The sequence below is a fragment of the Bos javanicus genome, chromosome 3 (genome assembly GCF_032452875.1).
Source record: "Bos javanicus breed banteng chromosome 3, ARS-OSU_banteng_1.0, whole genome shotgun sequence".
Classification (NCBI taxonomy): domain Eukaryota; kingdom Metazoa; phylum Chordata; class Mammalia; order Artiodactyla; family Bovidae; genus Bos; species Bos javanicus.
Genome location: NC_083870.1, coordinates 100,331,053 through 100,350,686, shown reverse-complemented (window position 1 = coordinate 100,350,686; position 19,634 = coordinate 100,331,053). Strand labels below are relative to the sequence as shown.

Genomic DNA, 19,634 nt, shown 5'->3' with positions numbered 1-19,634 from the left:
TTCCTTCTTCACGGGGAAGCGGAGCTTGAGGAAGAGTAGGTTCTGGGAGCAGCCCGACTGGGCTCAAGTCTGCTTCAACTGTGTGTTAGTCTCATGACCCTGGGCAGATGATTGACTTCTCTGAACTTCATTTGCCTCATCCGTAATTTGGGATAAGAAGAGAATCTCATAGGGAGCTTGTGAAGATGAATGAACATTAAACTTTTCTAACTGTGCCCAGGACACAGCAAGCACTCACAAGTGTTAGCTATTATTTCTCTGCTGCTCTGTGGTCTGCACTTTCTAGCCTTTGAGTGGGCACTGGAGAACGAGAGCAAAACAGAGAGGCAGAGTGACAGTGTGGAAATCATTCTGTTGTGCTTGGTTCTTTATTTAAAAAAATTAGGGGTATGCATAGTGTTTGGGCCTAGAGGAGCTATCCCACGTGGAAGGTCAGGAAGGGTGGTGGTGAGGAGATACCCCTCGTCCAAGGTAAGGAGCAATGGCTGCGCTTTGCTGGAGCAGCCATGAAGAGATACCCCAAGCCCAAGGTAAGAGAAACCCAAGTAAGACAGTAGGTGTTGCAAGAGGGCATCCGAGGGCAAACACACTGAAAGCATACTCACAGAAAACTAGTCAATCTAATCACACTAAGACCACAGCCTTGTCTAACTCAATGAAACTAAGCCATGCCCGTGGGGCAACCCAAGACGGGCGGGTCATGGTGGAGAGGTCTGACAGAATGTGGTCCACTGGAGAAGGGAATGGCAAACCACTTCAGTATTCTTGCCTTGAGAACCCCATGAACAGTATGAAAAGGCAAAATGATAGAATACTGAAAGAGAAACTCCCCAGGTCAATAGGTGCCCAATATGTCACTGGAGATCAGTGGAATCCAGAAAGAATGAAGGGATGGAGCCAAAGCAAAAACAATACCCGGCTGTGGATGTGACTGGTGATAGAAGCAAGGTCCGATGCTGTAAAGAGCAATATTGTATAGGAACCTGGAATGTCAGGTCCATGAATCAAGGCAAATTGGAAGTGGTCAAACAAGAGATGGCAAGAGTGAATCTCGACATTCTAGGAATCAGCGAACTGAAATGGACTGGAATGGGTGAGTTTAACTCAGATGACCATTATATCTACTACTGTGGGCAGGAATCCCTCAGAAGAAATGGAGTGGCCATCATGGTCAACAAAAGAGTCCAAAATGCAGTACTTGGATGCAATCTCAAAAACGACAGAATGATCTCTGTTCGTTTCCAAGGCAAACCATTCAATATCACAGTAATCCAAGTCTATGCCCCAACCAGTAATGCTGAAGAAGCTGAAGTTGAACGGTTCTCTGAAGACCTACAAGACCTTTTAGAACTAACACCCAAAAAAGATGTCCTTTTCATTATAGGGGACTGGAATGCAAAAGTAGGAAGTCAAGAAACACCTGGAGTAACAGGCAAATGTGGCCTTGGAATACAGAATGAAGCAGGGCAAAGACTGATAGAGTTTTGCCAAGAAAATGCACTGGTCATAACAAACACCCTCTTCCAACAACACAAGAGAAGACTCTGTACATGGACATCACCAGATGGTCAACACCGAAATCAGATTGATTATATTCTTTGCAGCCAAAGATGGAGAAGCTCTATACAGTCAGCAAAAACAAGACCAGGAGCTGACTGTGGCTCAGACCATGAACTCCTTATTGCCAAATTCAGACTGAAATTGAAGAAAGTGGGGAAAACCACTAGACCATTCAGGTATGACCTAAATCAAATCCCTTATGATTATACAGTGGAAGTGAGAAATAGATTTAAGGGCCTAGATCTGAGAGATAGAGTGCCTGATGAACTATGGAATGAGGTTCATGACATTGTACAGGAGGCAGGGATCAAGACCATCCCCATAGAAAAGAAATGCAAAAAAGCAAAATGGCTGTCTGGGGAGGCCTTACAAATAGCTGTGAAAAGAAGAGAAGTGAAAAGCAAAGGAGAAAAGGAAAGATATAAACATCTGAATGCAGAGTTCCAAAGAATAGCAAGAAGAGATAAGAAAGCCTTCTTCAGCGATCAATGCAAAGAAATAGAGGAAAACAACAGAATGGAAAAGACTAGGGATCTCTTCAAAAAAATCAGAGGTACCAAAGGAACATTTCATGCAAAGATGAGCTCGATAAAGGACGGAAATGGTATGGACCTAACAGAAGCAGAAGATATTAAGAAGAGGTGGCAAGAATACACAGAAGAACTGTACAAAAAAGATCTTCACGACCCAGATAATCACGATGGTGTGATCACTGACCTAGAGCCAGACATCCTGGAATGTGAAGTCAAGTGGGCCTCAGAAAGCATCACTACAAACAAAGCTAGTGGAGGTGATGGAATTCCAGTTGAGCTATTTCAAATCCTGAAAGATGATGCTGTGAAAGTGCTGCACTCAATATGCCAGCAAATCTGGAAAACTCAGCAGTGGCCACAGGACTGGAAAAGGTGTTTTCATTCCCATCCCAAAGAAAGGCAATGCCAAAGAATGTTCAAACTACCGCACAATTGCACTCATCTCACACGCTAGTAAAGTAATGCTCAAAATTCTCCAAGCCAGGCTTCAGCAATATGTGAACCGTGAACTTCCTGATGTTCAAGCTGGTTTTAGAAAAGGCAGAGGAACCAGAGATCAAATTGCCAACATCCACTGGATCATGGAAAAAGCAAGAGAGTTCCAGAAAAACATCTATTTCTGCTTTCTTGACTATGCCAAAGCCTTTGACTGTGTGGATCACAATAAACTGTGGAAAATTCTGAAAGAGATGGGAATACCAGACCACCTGATCTGCCTCTTGAGAAATTTTTAGTATGCAGGTCAGGAAGCAACAGTTAGAACTGGACATGGAACAACAGACTGGTTCCAAATTGGGAAAGGAGTACATCAAGGCTGTATATTGCCACCCTGCTTATTTAACTTATATGCAGAGTACATCATGAGAAATGTTAGGCTGGATGAAGCACAAGCTGGAATCAAGACTGCCAGGAGAAATATCGATAACCTCAGATATGCAGATGACACCACCCTTATGGCAGAAAGTGAAGAGGAACTAAAAAGCCTCTTGATGAAAGTGAAAGTGGAGAGTGAAAAAGTTGGCTTAAAGCTCAACATTCAGAAAATGAAGATCATGGCATCCGGTCCCACCACTTCATGGGAAATAGATGGGGAAACAGTGGAAACAGTGTCAGACGTTATTTTTCTGGGCTCCAAAATCACTACAGATGGTGACTGCAGCCATGAAATTAAAAGACGCTTACTCCTTGGAAGGAAAGTTATGACCAACCTAGATAGCATATTCAAAAGTAGAGACATTACTTTGCCAACAAAGTTTCGTCTAGTCAAGGCTATGGTTTTTCCTGTGGTCATGTATGGATGTGACAGTTGGACTGTGATGAAAGCTGAGCGCCGAAGAATTGATGCTTTTTGAGAAGACTCTTGAGAGTCCCTTGGACTGCAAGGAGATCCAACCAGTCCATTCTGAAGGAGATCAGCCCTGGGATTTCTTTGGAAGGAATGATACTAAAGCTGAAACTCCAGTACTTTGGCCACCTCATGTGAAGAGTTGACTCATTGGAAAAGACCCTGGTGCTGGGAGGGATTGGGGGCAGGAGGAGAAGGGGACGACAGAGGATGAGATGGCTGGATGGCATCACTGACTCGATGGATGTGAGTCTCAGTGAACTCCGGGAGTTGGTGATGGACAGGGAGGCCTGGCGTGCTGCAATTCATGGGGTCGCAAAGAGTCGGACATGACTGAGCGACTGATCTGATAGTGTTTGGAAATGCATCCCGTGTTTCCTCCTCCTTATGTATTAGGTGTTGTGTTATTCTAGCACTCCATGTTTGTATGTCCCCAAGTCATTCATGCAGGATGAAGTGATGATAGAGAAAATATGTTGATTCCTCCTCTCCCCTCCCACCACCGTATATATATGTGTGTCTATATATGCATAAACCAAAAATGTGTGTATACATACACGCACATACACAAATATCCACCTAAACACACTGAAAATCAGAAATTGCCACCTGGTGGGCAAAGAAAAGAAAGCCAAGGCCCAGATAGGCAGGAACTTGTTAGCTCACGTGTGTTCTTTTGACATTAATGTGCAGTTAGATCCCCAAGAGGCTTCTGAGCCAAACCCCATGCTGCTCTGCTGGGGATCCGGGTCCATGAGCCGGTAGGTTCACAACTTGAGTAAATACTCTCTGAACATCTGCTTAGCTCACTTGGGTCTTAAGGTGAAGTAAGAGCATCCTGAGATAATCAGACTCCCTCTGGCTTGAAGAAGTTCCCAGTTTGGAGACAGATTTAGAAACCAGCAGTGTCCACACACCAAGTTTGTATAGTTGAGGGGTCCAGTGGAAGCACGGAGGAAAAGAAGCCCTAGTTTGCCTGGAGGAATCAAAGACTTCCCAGAGGAGAATGATGCTTGAACTGAGATTAGGAGTCGTAGGAGTTTGCCAGGCAGGCTTGGCAGGTGAAAAAGCCACACACAGGCAACAGCATAAATGGACGGAGGCATGAGACAGCATAATGAGGAGGGAAACAACAGAACCCCAGTGTCCTTAGAGCAAGAGAGCATGCCCTTTAAGAAGTGAAGAGGTGGACGAGGCCAGATGGGAGAGGGCCTTGACTTGACTTGAAGGCGGCCTTTCACGTGTCCAGTTGTCAGGTTCCCCAAGTGCAGCATCCGGAGAGCAGGATCACAGAGCCTGTCCTCAGGCTATGACCAGGCCCTTCCGGCTTAGCTCCAGGCGACCTGGCGCAGGAGGAGAAAGTCACTTGTCCTTTTTGATTTGCAGGCCACTGCACAAATGGAAGAGCGTCTGGCCGAGTTCATCTCCTCCAACACTCCAGACAACGTGTTGCCCTTGGCTGATGGAACCTTGAGCTTTATTCATCATCAGGTGATAGAGATGGCCCGAGACTGCCTGGACAAATCCCGGAGTGGCCTCATTACCTCACACTACTTCTACGAACTTCAAGAGAATTTAGAGAAGCTTCTGCAAGATGTGAGTGTCCTTGTGCGAACTCTGGTGAATGCTGCACGTGGCAGTGGTTATTAGTGCTGAGCCAAGATTACAGTGGTCATGGTGCTCCCAGCCTGCGTGCCAGCTCTTGCTGATGTGCGGGGCCCACCTTACGTGTCCTGCTGCTGCTGCTGGACTTTGGTTCCTCCTCAGTCCCCTGCATTTCTGAGAGAAGCCTGTTTAGTATCAGAACCCAGTGCTATGAGTCTTTTCCTTTTCTAATTCTAGTCACCCTGCCCAAGGTTCCAACACTGGTAGTGTTCATAAGTATTTGCCTCGGAGACTTGTAACCCAAAGCCAGAAAGAGGCCCCAGTGGCTGCCATGGGTTCTCGTTTGGTAGACACACTGGTGTAAGCAGAGCCTTGAAACCGCTTCTTCTCAGCCAAGATAAAGCAGTCCTGAAGACTGCTCTGTGGGTTTATCTGTTCACTGATGCTCCCTGTACATAGTGAGAAGTTCTCTAGTGGGGACAGATGGTTTAGAGACCTGGTGCTCCTGAGCGTGAGAAGTCTCTGGGTCGCTACTTCATGCTCTGCGGTTGGCTTCCTCTCCACCTCTCCACTTGGGTGATGGGTGCTTCTCCGCAGACCACAGCTGTTCACATCACACCATTAGCACAATTTAGGGGAGAGGAGATGTGCTGTCTGCCTGGGGCTGGGCTCTTCATGTCACTGGAATGTTTCCCAGTCCAGACCCAGTTACCTCCAGACCTGTGCCTTCTCACCAACTGAGCTGAGAGCCAAGGCTGATAATCAAATGGACTCCAGTGTGTTAGTCCAGAAGTTAGGAGCTGGAAGTTTTTTGTTTTTTTTAATTTAGGAAAAAGTTGAATCTAGAGAAAGGATCATGATCATTGCTGTCAGATACTGGAAGTCTTCTCTTATGTAATAGATGCATAGCTTTTCTGTCCCCTAAAAGGTAGACAAGCCCAGTGGACAAGAGTTACTTTGAGAAAGGTTTTAATTTTAATAGATGAAGAAGTTCTTCCTTCTATAAAATTGTCTTTCTGATTTTAAAAGTAATACTTGCATTCAGACATTGCAGAAATACGAGTTTAAAAAAGCTAAAGTCCCATGAAACATCACTGGCAGCTCTTTGTTTCTGTTCAAGAATAATTTTCTAACAGTTCTGTAACAATAGATAGGAATCTGGGACTGAGATATCAGGTAAATCAACCAGACTTCCAAGGTTGCTTGTACATCTAAGATTAATCTTCTGAAATGCTAAAGTCAGAGCCCTGCCCAGAAACTACAGGCATTTTCCTCATTGCCCCTGGAATTAGGAAGAATACTAGACACGGAGCCAGTGCAGTCATACGTTCTGTCGTTTGCTAGGCCCTAGGAATGCAGAAAAGAAGTTCAGTGCGGGTCTGGCTCAAGGAATTTGCCTTTGACTGGGGTGTACAGACCCATCAATAAGAATTGCAGTAAAAATGACAGCTGTTAGTTAGTGAAGTGTCCTGTGTGCCAGCCATCACACCGAGTGCTCTATGAATTACCTCACTTTTGTTTATTGTAGTAAGTGTGATTGATGAGCACTAGCTAGAGATGAATTCTGAGCACAGAGGAGGATATGCTGACTCTGTGTGGAGAGTTCAGGAAAAGTTGGATCTTCGTGAGGAGGTAGGAGTTCACTGGACTTAGGAAGGAGTACAAACAACCTCTCAGAGGTGTGGAGGAACTTGGTACATTCTGGACATTACAGGTAAAGTAGTTTGACATGACTAGAATGAAAGATGCCTGCGGGGAAACCTTGGTAGATGAATATGCTAGTCACTGCGCTAATTTAACTTCACAACAGCACTGTATGGAAGGTGCTATTATTATTCTCTAAATAAACAGATGAGAAAACCAAAACTTAAAGGGGCCAAGTGAGCCCAAGGTAACTTGTTTCTTGCGTAACAGAGTTGGAACCCAAACCGAGGTTATTCATTCCAGAGCCTAAGATCTTACACTTTCAAACACTTAGCAAGCATTGACATCTGCTATACAAGAGGCACCTATGCTAGGCTTAGTATGTGAGGGAAAAAGAAGGACACAGGCTGTGTATTCACACGGCCCAGCAGCATAGCTGTAGAGACAGTTAATTATAAGACAACATGCTAGTACCATGTGCTATGAGCAAACAGCTTGGGGAGCGTAGAAAAGGGAGCCATTACTTCTTGTTCTTCGTGTGTGTGTGTGTGTGTGATGGAGCAGGGGTCTTAGATGAGCCTTCACACAGTTGATATTTGGGCTGCACCTTAAAAGAACGAACGCAATTTCATCAAGTGCCCAGCCTCTCTTCTCATTTAATAACCAGGTTTTTTTTGTTTTTGTTTTTAAATGGTCTTCATTTGCTATATTTCTTTCCTTGCAACCTATTCACTATTCATCATCCTGCCTTCCACTTTCCCTTCCCATATTCCACTAAAACTGTTTCAGGCAAAAGTCCCCAAAGAACTAACTGACCAGTTGCCAAATCCTGTGACCTCTCTGAGCCCTCATCTTCGTTTGCCTCTCTGTGGGAGTTTGCACAGTGAAAAAACCTCTCCTTGATCTCCCCTCCCCCTGGTTGTCGTGAAAGTGTTCTCTCCTGTCTTGCTGCCCCTTCACAAGTTCTCTTAAATTCTGGTGTTCCTAGGGACACCCTCCTGAGCATCCATACTCACTCTGAGCATCACATACTCTTCACTCTGATCAGTCCTGACAGCTCCCATGTCTTCAGTTGTCATCCATTCACTAAGGGTCCCTGCCCACCTGTGTTCTCCTGAGTTTCAGATCCTTCACTTTCCTTCTCACATTGGCTGGTATTCTTCATTGCAAGTAGTAGAGCCACCTCAGAACAGTTTATTATATAAAGACTGAAAGGGCAGGTCTTAGAGAATTGAAGACAGCAATGCAACCAGGCTTTCGGAACGGACCAGAGCTAGAAATGAGAACCTGTGGAAAGCCCAGGAAGTGTTCATCTTCCTCCAGTCCACTCTGTTCTCTCTTTGGTAGGCATGCTCATCCTTTTCCCCAGAAGCAGATTATACAGTTCTGTCACCCTGATATTAACCGTTGTCGTTCCATCCACCTTTCAGCACCTATATCCCCTCTGGTCAGCTGTTGGAAGTGGGAGGGAAAGTGCAGCCACACAACACAGATTCTAGAAGTCAGAACAGTTTCCAGAAAGAAAGAAGCTCTCCTGGGCTGAGCAGATACCTCAGGAAGTAGCTAGTGTAGTACCTCAGACTCTCCAGGTCCAAAACAGAACTCTTTTCCACCTACCTGCTTTGTCTTTAAAGCTAAAGGGAATATGTTCTCTACCTATCCTTGGGGCTTCCCTTGTAGCTCAGTTGGTAAAGAATCTGCCTACAATGCAGGAGACCTGAGTTTGATCCCTGGGTCAGGAAGATCCCCTGGAGAAGGAAATGGCAATCCACTCTGGTATTCCTGCCTGGAGAATCCCATGGACAGAGGAGCCTGGTAGGCTACAGTCCATGGGATTGCAAGAGTCACGACTTAGCAATTTAACTACTACTAACTGCTACTACCTATCCTTACCTAAACTGCATATCTCTTTATATTATCTGTTTCATTTAGGGGTTCACTGAAATTTCCCTAAAACTGGAGCTGCAGTTACCATCTATTCCTGCCTCACGCACCCCTCAGGGCTGCTCTCAGATGGCCCAGTCTGTCCATTTCCCTACATTCTTACTTCCTTGATTTATGCCTTTTTCATCTTCACTATTGCCATAGCCTGCTGGTGGGTTTTCCTCCTTTTAGACTTGCCCTCTTTCATGCACCATCCCCACTACAGCCAGAGCCGTCTCTCTGAAGTCCCTGCTGCTCGCATCACTCTCCTGCTTTGAGGTCTTTCTATTCCTTACGGTCTGTCTGTGGTGGAAAGCATCAGTGAAGGCTCCATTGAGAGCTGCCTCTTGAGCTGGGGTCTGGTAGGTAAGTGAAGCCTGCTGGATGGATAAGCAGGTAAAGCGGTGTGTCCGTGTGACATTCCTGTGTCATGCAGTGTTCACCAGCTCACGTGGCTCCTGCTCATGGCCCACTGACCTCCTCTAAGGTCTCTGCTTTGCAGAACTCTCTGTACTACAAAGCGCTTCTCCCCAGAGTCGGCTCTGTTCAGGCCGGTCCTGCTTCGCTCCGCCACGCTGGGCCGGCAGATCGCTCAAGCTACCTTTGTCTTCTCTACAGGCTCATGAGCGCTCAGAGAGTTCAGAAGTGGCTTTTGTGATGCAGCTGGTGAAAAAGCTGATGATTGTCATTGCCCGCCCAGCTCGTCTCCTGGAATGCCTGGTGAGTGGGCTCTGGGAAGGTTGGGGGGTGGTGGTGGCTGGAGGGGTGGGAACAGGGACTGCAGAGGAAGTATTCTGCTAACAGCAGAACTGTGGGGGCACCCGCTGCCATTTCTGCTGCTGAAGTCCTTATTTAAATATGATGTGCAAGCACTGGGGGACCAAATGAGTCCCTGAGGAAACATGGACACCTCTGAGGAGAGTGGTGGGGAGAGGTTTCATCTGCCCACCCCACACTGAGCAGGCCCAGGTTAGTGGGGGCCCCAGGGCTGAGAAGCACAGGCCAGTTTTGTTTGCACAAGTTGAGTCCACCCTTCATTTGATCATTCAGTGACACTTTACTGAATGCCTCCTTCATTCTAGACACTGGAGATACAGGTATAAATAAAGCAGAGTCCTGATCCCATAATGCCTCCTCTGCAGCAGGGTTAGAATTCATCTTGAATGCCTTAGGTATGAAGCCTGAAGATGTGCAAGTAATAGTTATGATATTGGCGAAGTGTTGCGAAGGGGGAAAATCCAAGGTGCAGTGGGAACATGAGGAAGGACGTGCTTCTCAGGATGGACAGGAATGAATGTTGAGTGAAGGCCCCCTGGGGAACGTGAAGCTTCGTCAGTGACTTGAAGGATAACTGTGAGTTTACCAGGAGAGAGCTGTCAGAAAGGACATTTGATGGAGTGTGGGTGTGTCTGAAGAGCTGGTGAGGGAAAAACTTGGGAGGTGGATCCTTCATGTCCTTCATGACAGGACCATGAAGGGTGCGGGTTCTTGGTTCAGGAGTTTGTGTTTATCCATAAGGCCACTGGGAGCCATCAGGAAGTTTAGGTAAGAATGTGACGTGGTCAGATTTACTTTTTATAACTAACTTTGTAAAGGTATGATTTACATACAATAAAATATATCCTATTTGGTTATACAGTTCAGTGAGTTTTAGCAAATCTACACCTGTCTAGTCACTGCCACAGTTGAGATGGAAGATATTTCTCTCACCTCAGAAAATTCCCTTGTGGCCCTTTGCAGTCAGCCCCTTTCCCCTCCCCACCTCGCCTCCCACTCCAGACAGCCACCTATCTGCTCTTTCACTATGGTCAAGTTTGCCTTTTATACAGTTTCATATAAATTAAATCATGCAGTGTGTTCTGACTTCTTTAACTCAGCATAATTTTGTAGCAATTCATACATATTATTGCATGCAGCAGTGATTGGTTCCTTTTTATTTCTGAGTAATACTCCATGAGATTTACTCCTGAGAAAGATACCTATGGGCACAACATGGATAATGAACTGGGGGAGAAGGCAGAGCCAGGGACAGTGGGGCAGAGGCTCTTAACACAGTTCATGTGAGAAAGGCGCGCCATGAACTAGGACGGTGGTAGAGACCAGATAAGGAGATTTGGGTGGAGGGGAGTTTATGAAGTAGGCATTCTGACTAGACAGGGACGGAGGAAGAAGCAGGTAATAGAATTTCCCAGTCTGGCTTAGATTTTACCCAAATAGGTGGTGGTGGTGTTTTCTAAACCCCTGAGACCAGAGGTAAAGAAAAGCAGTGGAGGCTGGGGTTGTGACCAGAGGGCCGCTCCTGCAACAACATGAAGTCTGTGGTTAAACAGGGGCTGGCAGTTCAGTCTGGTCTTGTGCAGTGGTTTTGTCTTTCTCCCTACCTCTGTGGCCATGGTCAAATCCATGCATCTCTGTGAGACTTGACTTCCTCCCCAAGATCATAGAGGTATCATCAGGGCTTAGTGCCGAGTGTGACACTTAGTAGGCACTCAGTCAGTGAGGCCCTCATTATTCTGTGCTCTGGGCAGACAAAGACTTCTGTGCTGTGTCCATATGGCTCTCTAGACCCCAGGACACAGGGGTTGCTCAGTAGATGCCTGACAGCATGGGTGTGTACCACCAGGGCTGTGAAGTGTGACTGAAGGTGGCCACGACTGCCCCCTGCACTAGGTATGGGGAGACACCGACAGTGCTGTGTCTGGCTGGCACAAGGCTTTGGACCAGGCAGATAGGCAGAGCTCTCTTGAAACTGAAAGCTCTGAGTCGTCTTGCTGTAGAAGACAGCAGATGTGGAGGATGTTCACTCTGGAGGTGACCTTTAAGATAGCTCTGTCCTCATTGGTCCCTGACTCATGATGTTTCTGGGGATTCTGGGGTAGGGGTGTCCATCACAAAGAGGGAGTCTTCCTATTCCTCCTGCTCTGGGTAAATGCCTTAAAACCATAAAGGCCAGCAGCCTTCGCCTGTAGGTCTCACCACTGACTACCTCTCTCCCCGGTACAGGAGTTTGACCCTGAAGAGTTCTACCACCTGTTAGAAGCAGCTGAGGGCCACGCCAAAGAGGGACAAGGGATTAAATGTGACATTCCCCGCTACATCGTTAGCCAACTGGGCCTCACACGGGATCCCCTAGAGGGTGAGCATGCAGCCTCGTGGCTGCAAAGAGGCCCCACAGCCTACACGCTCTAACAGCAGGGAAACCACTGGGAGAAGAGGGTTAGCTGGACAGGGACACAACACAGCCTCAGAGGCCCGAGGGCTGCAGGAAAACCCTGTGTTCTGTGTCATAAAAGAGCCACTCCTTCGAGATAGTCCACATCTGCCTTCTGACACCCAAGCGGGGCTGTCTTGGGCACACCTGGGTTGGATTTAGATCCTGAAGGTCAAAGGAGGTCAACACAAGGACCACAATCACATTTTCAGAAACGGTCACCTCGTCTGCATGCTTGCCTCTCCTGCAGCCACCTTACAGGTTCCCTTGTGTCTTTGGGGTGGTCCCGACTCCGGGCTTCATGCTGAGCCCCTCGTGAAGGTGGGCGTCTGAGTCCCTTGTCTCTAGTTGCCCCGCCCCTGCCTTTCCTGCTTCCCGGCCTCATCCAGCAGAGCAGAGTCTTGGCAGCAGGACGGGGGCCGGCTACCAGCTTCAGGCCTGTTTTCAGCTATTGTCCCGAGTTTGAGGGAAGCTTTATAGAATTTTCCAGGCCTTTTGAATGGCACTGGACTTACATACGAGTGGCAATGTTATTTGGCAAACAAGTCCAAAAGCTGTGACTCCACTAAAGCCAGAGCCACAAGACTGCCTCCCAGACCCGTGCAGGAAGCATTTATGGCTCCCCTGCATGCGTCTGTCCTCTGGCGTGAGCGGGCGGCCGAGAGGCCTGAGGTTGCCGCGCACACTTTTGTCTTGTGTCCTTGCTTTGTTCCTAGAAATGGCCCAGTTGAGCAGCTATGACAGTCCTGATACTCCGGAGACAGATGATTCAGTCGAGGTAAAGACTCTGAGCTCTTGCCTCAACCCTGGGCCCTGGGCCCTGTGAAGCGCGGGCTGTGGGTTCTCTCAGAGACTGTCTGCAGGAGGGCCAGTGGAGAGGGTGGTTGCTGCACGGTCTGAGGGCTGTTCAGCTCCGGGAGGAGTGGGGAGGCTCCGGCAGGGCTGAGCGGGGCAGACACTGGGGCACAGCCTCCTCAGGTATGCACACTCTGACGAGCATGCCTGCCCCTTGCCTTTTCCCTTGTCTTCCAGGGCCGTGGGGCATCTCTGACATCGAAAAAGACACCCTCTGAGGAGGACTTCGAAACCATTAAGCTCATCAGCAATGGCGCCTATGGGTAAAGTCAGGGGTCGGGTATGGCCGGGACTAGAGCTCAGTTGGCCCGTGGGCTCTTCTTTCTGGAAGTGAGTGGTACCTGGTCCTCGGGGCAGCAGGACTGTCCCTCAGGATGGCTCTTCTCCCTCCCTGAAGCCTCCTGGAGAGACGATAGTGCAGTTCCCTCTGACAGCTGAGCGTGGTGCCTTTCCTGGGCAGGAGCCCCTCTTCCCTTGGGGGCACTCCTCCTCTTATGAGGTCTGAGGAGGGGTTGAGCTGTGTCCTCAGGAACTTGACGAGCTCCCAGGGCAGGCCCTCGTGTCCTTCTCACTGTCGAGCACCACCTGCCCCGCTGTTCCATACACCAATAAGGTGTGAGAGGAGTCAGTTTGACCCCCAGGCTGGCAGTGGCAGAGGGCATGGCCAAGGGCCGTGCGGAACAGACGGGCTTTGCTTCCAGGGCCGTGTTCCTGGTGCGGCACAAGTCCACCCGGCAGCGCTTTGCCATGAAGAAGATCAACAAGCAGAACCTGATCCTGCGGAACCAGATCCAGCAGGCCTTCGTGGAGCGGGACATCCTGACTTTTGCTGAGAACCCCTTTGTGGTCAGCATGTTCTGCTCCTTTGAAACCAAGCGCCACCTGTGCATGGTGATGGAGTATGTGGAAGGTACGGGGGACAGGTGGCCTGCCCTAGGGGCCAAGGCACAGTCAGAGACAGCCCTGATCAGGGCCCAGCAGCTTTGTGTGGCTGTGGTGTTTCAGGGCCCAGCTTCCCCACCTGTCCTTGGCCCTGGTTTCTGCTTTAGGATCGTAGAGACCATTTGGCCATGGCAGGCACCAGGTGCCGTGCCTCTCCCAGGAAGAGGCTTCTGGAGCTGGAGCTGCCATGAGGCTGCCCATGTCAGGCACAGAAAGAGGCATTCTGGGACGGGATGTATATGTCCCTCAGCTGTAAAACCTATGCCCAAAGCCTGCACGGCCCATAGCCTGCTGGCACCACACAGGGCTGAGGAGGCAGCAGAGCCACCCACGCCCAGGGTCAGTCACTGGGAGGATTGCATCTGGGCCCTTGGGAGAAAGGCAGGCTGCCACCCTGACAGATGGCTTTAGAGGGCACCCCTTAAAGAGCATACAGCATGCTCAGGGTGGCGCAGAAGAGCATGGTGGAGCACAGCTTCTCCGGTGGCCTTCCCTCTCCTTTCGTCAGGGCTGTGCACAGCTTCCAAATATGCCTAAGTCTTGAAGTTGGGAACAACACTCCCCTTTTAATTCCTTGGGTATGTGCTGGGAGTTTACAATGTTACTTTACTCAAAACTAAAGGACAGCCAATGGGAAGGAAATAACACATGCTGAAATATCAGCCAGACGTGTTTACAATAAACAGGATTCCCACCCAAAAATAACTTAGTCCTGTCCCAACAAGTCAACTTACAGGCATAGAGGCCTGGGTTCCTTCCTTCTTTGGCCTGAACAGCGGCCTTGACCGCCCCCGGCCGACTCCTCTTGCTCCTGCTCCAGTCTACAGTCTGTCTCCCACCCACACCAGCAGCAGGGGTGCTAGAGTCACCGTCTCTAGCGCCAGGGAGTTTGGTGAGGCCATCTCCTCTGGGGCCTCTGAGACCATCTGGAGCAGGGCACTGGCTCCCTGCTTCATGGTGGCCTGGGCTTGTTGCAGGAGGAGACTGTGCCACGCTGCTGAAGAACATCGGGGCCCTGCCTGTGGACATGGTGCGCCTGTACTTTGCAGAAACTGTGCTAGCCCTGGAGTACTTACACAATTACGGCATCGTGCACCGTGACCTCAAGCCTGACAAGTATGCCCACTCTTCGAGTCCCTTGTTTAGGGTCTCCCACTTGGATCTCAAGATAAATGAAGGCAGACACAGCATGTTTGAATCTATCCCAAATGGCTAGTCATGTGGGTGTGCACCCAGGCTTGGTACTCTAACCCCTGACTCTCCCCAGATGCAAAGAACATTGACAGCAAGGTCCAGCAGGGGCATTGTAAACCTTTGGTGACATCAAAGAATCACTGAGGAGCTCTACTCAAGAACCCAAGCAGAAGCAAAAGAATCCACACATCTAGTAGATGGCAGAGCAAGTGGCCTGGCATTTACTGACATGTGCTCTTTGCCAAGCACTGTATTCTCGTCTCTGGTCTATAGAGCTTAAGTCCAGTGTGGGCGACTGTCATGCTGAGGAGCAGGATATACAAAGACACACACAGGTGTGAGGAACTACAAATAGTGCAGTATGGCTGAAGCTGAGATTGTTAGTTTCAGTCGTGACTGAGGGGCAGGGATTGGACCATCAGGGGACCTTTTATTTAGTTTGGGTTGAGTTTTAAAGGGTCCTAGAGAATCTCTGACCCAGGGCTTCCTTGGTGGCTCAGACAGCAAAGAATCCACCTGTATTGCGGGAGACCTGGGTTCAATCCCTGGGTTGGGAAGAGCCCCTGAAGGAGGACATGGCAACCCACTCCGATATTCTTGCCTGGAAAATCCCCATGGACAGAGGAGCCTGGCGGGCTATAGTCCATGGGGTTGCAAAGAGCCAGACACAACTGAGCGACTAAGCGCAGAATACACACAGAGAGTCTCTGAAGGGTCTGTTAACCACGGGGAGACGCACTCAGACTTTGATTTAGGTTTAGGAAGATCACTGCCCATGGAAAGAGGTGGTGAGACCACAGCAGTAGACCAGGCCCCTGGAGCAGAGTCGGGCGGGAGAAGAGAGGGATGGGGAAGTGGGAAGGAAATGGTAAGGCTGGGGTGAGAGAGCAGGCTGGGACATCTTCCACAGTTCTGTCTTGAGGCTGGGGTGATAAGTCTCTGTCATGGAAAGCAGCTTTGACGTTAGACTGCATTCATAGAGCTCGTTAACCCTGTGAGCTCAGGTCAGTGAATTAAACCTCTTTGAGCTTCGTGTTCCTCCTCTTGGGGATAATACCTGCTTTGGTTGTGTTATTCCTCTGTAAAACCTTTCATGAGCCAGAATATTTTTATAAACAATCATTAAAGCACTTATCACAGAGCTCAGTAGGTAAGAGAAACACTGCTTTTCACTGAGAAGAGGACCCATTCGGAGGCATGAGCTTGTTTGGACAGGTTGAGTTCAGGGTGCCCACAGGGCTTCTGGCAGCGAGTAGGTTTGGAGCTCATAAAAGGAGTCGGGGCCGGAGATACTAGGGAGTACAGGGCCGAAGCCTTTGGCACTAAGTGAAATGGCTCAGGCAGTGTGTGTGAAGGGGAAGACAGTTCCCTGTGAGATCTTAGAGCCCCCAGTCCAGCTATAGATTTGGGATGAGGTCATTGTGCCCCTTTCCCATTCTCCCTGATTTGGGGTGTTGTGAGCCCCCCAGGTCAGAAGAGGGGGCTGGAGATGGCTGGAGCCTTAGGACAGGGCTGACCGCTTGCGGAGGAAAGCTTGTTCCTCAGCCGGCCGATACTTGCCCTCAGTGTAGAGCACAGTCGAGGACAGTAAACAAAGGTGACTTGGGGGGCGGGGGGCTGGGCAAAAGGCGGGTTAGTTGCTCATGCCGAGTGCAGTTTTCACACTGCCAGAGCTGCTTGTTCTCTCACAGCTGCCTGTTCCCCTGTCTGAGTGGGGAAAGGGGGAGTATGCTAAAGTCAGCACTTTTGGAAGACCAGGAGATAACTCCAGACATTTGTTTCTCTGGTTTCCCAGCCTGCTGATTACATCCATGGGTCACATCAAGCTCACTGATTTTGGCCTTTCCAAAATTGGCCTTATGAGTCTGACCACAAACTTGTACGAGGGCCACATTGAAAAGGATGCACGGGAGTTCCTGGACAAGCAGGTAAGAAGGATGGTTGAGAGCTTGGGGGTTGAATTCCAGGCCTCAGAGTAAGAATGGGGAGCCGCATGCTTCCCCTGCAGCTCAGTGTTAAGACTGAGAGCGCCTGTCTTTTCCTCCTTGTGGTTCCAGGGAGGTATTAAGAGAGGGAGCACCTTTGGAAATAGGGTGGCCCATGAGAATCAAATGGGTAGAAAATCCAAAATCATCTTCCTCCTGGGGCTTGGGAGAAGATCGGTCTCAGGACCGTTGACACTCTCAGAGCTGACACTAGGTGGGTCCTGAGCCTCCTGGCCTCAGTGAAGGGCAGAGCTCTCCCAGCGCCTGTGTCCTGAGAACACAGCTCCAAGTTTCCACTGGGCTGCATCCAAAGAGTAGCCTCTGAGCGTTTCCTGATTTGACATTTCGGGTTGTGACTGTCCACAAGTCGCTGTAGTAGTCACGTGGCCATAGGATCTGTTCTTTGGGAGGCTGGAGGGCAGAGGTCAGTTGTGGGCACCTCATGCCAAGAGGGATAGAACTAGTTAATAGTTAATTAGGATATAATAGTTAATTATTATAATTAACTAATTAATTAGGATAGTTAATTAGGAAATACGTAAACTCGCCCCACCGATAGCGCCAGCTCTGGTACCCTGGGGCTCCTGTCACTCCTGCTCATTAACCAGAGTGTGATGAGTCTTTATTCAGAGACTTTCTGCTGCAAGAAGCGGAAGCACCCCCACCCATCCAGCCACCATGCCAGGTGACTATCTCAGGATGCTGAGCCCCCCAAATTCTCTGTGCCCAGGTATGCGGGACCCCGGAGTACATTGCACCTGAGGTGATCCTGCGGCAGGGCTACGGGAAGCCAGTGGACTGGTGGGCTATGGGCATCATCCTGTACGAGTTCCTGGTGGGCTGTGTCCCTTTCTTTGGAGACACTCCGGAGGAGCTCTTTGGGCAAGTGATCAGTGGTAGGTACCATCACCCCAGCCCACTGCGGGGACAGAATCCAGATCCACAGATATGATTTTCACAAGCATCTGTGAGGCTTACAAGTTCTTGCTCTGAATTCTTCTGTGTGTGTTTGGTGTGCTTGCTTCAGATGTGCACGTGCACACCATGTGTGTCACCTAGCACTTGTTCTGATCGTGTTTGTGATCCTGCATACGTGCATGGGTGTACCTGTGCCGTGAGTGTGAGTTCTGTGTGTGTGTGTGTGAGTGAGTGTATCTGTGTCAGATAAAGGCGGGGTGAGCTGGAGATTAGAACAGAGGATGCCACTGCTTTCCAGTGGCTACTCTGGATCAAAGAACCAGCTGTGGTCGAGGATGTGGGAGATGCCCCCAGAGAGAGGGGAGCTTGTGCAGCTTGAAGGAAGTGGGTCCCAGGAAAGGCTTTCAGGGCTCTGGGCTGGGCCCTTTATACCTCCCCATGGTATATCCTATCCTAGGACCCTCTTCTCCAGCTCCCCACTCTGCCCACGACTTCTAAGACCTTCTCTAACCCACTCCTTCCCTTGTCACCCCGATGACTCTTCAGATGAGATTGTGTGGCCTGAGGGGGACGATGCACTGCCGCCGGACGCCCAAGATCTCACCTCAAAACTGCTCCACCAGAACCCATTGGAGAGACTGGGCACAGGTGGGCCAGGCCCCAGTAAGGGAGGAGTGGGGCTGTCCATGTAACTGGGAGGTTCAGGCTTCAGGTGTAGGCAGTGCCCCTGGTTCCTGACTGCCGTGCTCCCTGTGGGTGGAAGAGGAAGATGTTGGAGCTGAGGCCTCCAAGCCCAGCCTCTCGGGAACTAGGTTCTCACTGGATGTGCGACCTGGACTCCACCTGCCCAAACCATCCCTGTCCACAGGCAGTGCCTTTGAGGTGAAGCAGCACCCATTCTTCACTGGTCTGGACTGGACAGGACTTCTTCGCCAGAAGGCTGAATTTATTCCTCAGCTGGAGTCAGAGGATGATACCAGCTACTTTGACAGTAAGGCCACTGGTGGGACAGGGAGAAGTGGGAATCCTACCTGTGCCCAGAGACACTTGTGTGCCCTGAGCTTGGTATTGGGAGTCACTTCCCCAGGCCCTCCTGAGGTCTAATAGGGTTGAAGGAGGCCAGCACCAGGGCCTCTGAAAGGCACTGCTGTGTGTGTCCCAGCCCGCTCAGAGCGATACCACCACGTGGACTCGGAGGACGAGGAGGAAGTGAGTGAGGATGGCTGCCTTGAGATTCGCCAGTTCTCGTCCTGTTCTCCAAGGTTCAGCAAGGTGCGACCGGTGCAGCCCCAGCTGGAGAACTGGGAGGAGCAGACCTGTTGAGGGATGTGCTGGGGCCACCTAAGGGGGCAGGGGCTGGCGCTGTCTCCAGGGAAAGAGGGGAGAGGGCCGCACCTGCACGGAGTGGATGCTTCCAGGTCTACTCAGGGCCCTGAGGTACGAGATGCCAGGGTGGCGCCAGGTCAGACCAGTGGAATGCCTGTTTCTTTGAATGTTCTCAGCTGTGTGCAGGGGAGGAAAGGGGAGAATTAGCTCCAGTTCCTGGGCTTCAGGCGCCGGGGATCCTTTGTGGCCTGTGGTGTGGTGGTTGGGCATCCCGGCAGGTGCCCTGTGCCCACAGGTGTACAGCAGCATGGAGCGGCTCTCGCTGCTCGAGGAGCGCCGGACGCCACCCCCCACCAAGCGCAGCCTGAGTGAGGAAAAGGAGGACCGCACGGATGGCCTGGCGGGGCTGAGGGGCCGAGAGCGAAGCTGGGTGATCGGCTCCCCTGAGATGTGAGTGCTCAGAGCCAGGGGTGGGCGGCACGGCCATCCGTAGGGCCGTCACCGATGATGGGGAAGGACGTGATGCCGTGAGGGGCCTTCGCGGGTGCGGCTCCCGGAGGGAGGTTCTGTGAGCCGAGCCCCCGAGGTGGCCT

At 50.1% G+C, this 19,634-nt stretch overlaps 1 protein-coding gene across 8 annotated transcripts in view; it reads left to right on the top strand.

Annotated features, from left to right (window-relative positions):
- The window catches only part of MAST2 (microtubule associated serine/threonine kinase 2), a 207,402-nt gene that overhangs the window by 183,190 nt on the left and 4,578 nt on the right, over positions 1-19,634 (top strand). For all 8 annotated transcript variants that reach the window (XM_061412120.1, XM_061412119.1, XM_061412118.1 and 5 more), the window contains 13 exons: positions 4,825-5,034; positions 9,229-9,330; positions 11,614-11,746; positions 12,538-12,599; positions 12,854-12,939; positions 13,378-13,586; positions 14,596-14,734; positions 16,608-16,740; positions 17,528-17,693; positions 18,262-18,363; positions 18,584-18,706; positions 18,878-18,987; positions 19,337-19,491. In XM_061412120.1, the coding sequence (XP_061268104.1) occupies positions 4,825-5,034; positions 9,229-9,330; positions 11,614-11,746; positions 12,538-12,599; positions 12,854-12,939; positions 13,378-13,586; positions 14,596-14,734; positions 16,608-16,740; positions 17,528-17,693; positions 18,262-18,363; positions 18,584-18,706; positions 18,878-18,987; positions 19,337-19,491 (1,730 nt within the window). The remainder of the gene's footprint in view (positions 1-4,824; positions 5,035-9,228; positions 9,331-11,613; positions 11,747-12,537; positions 12,600-12,853; positions 12,940-13,377; positions 13,587-14,595; positions 14,735-16,607; positions 16,741-17,527; positions 17,694-18,261; positions 18,364-18,583; positions 18,707-18,877; positions 18,988-19,336; positions 19,492-19,634) is intronic.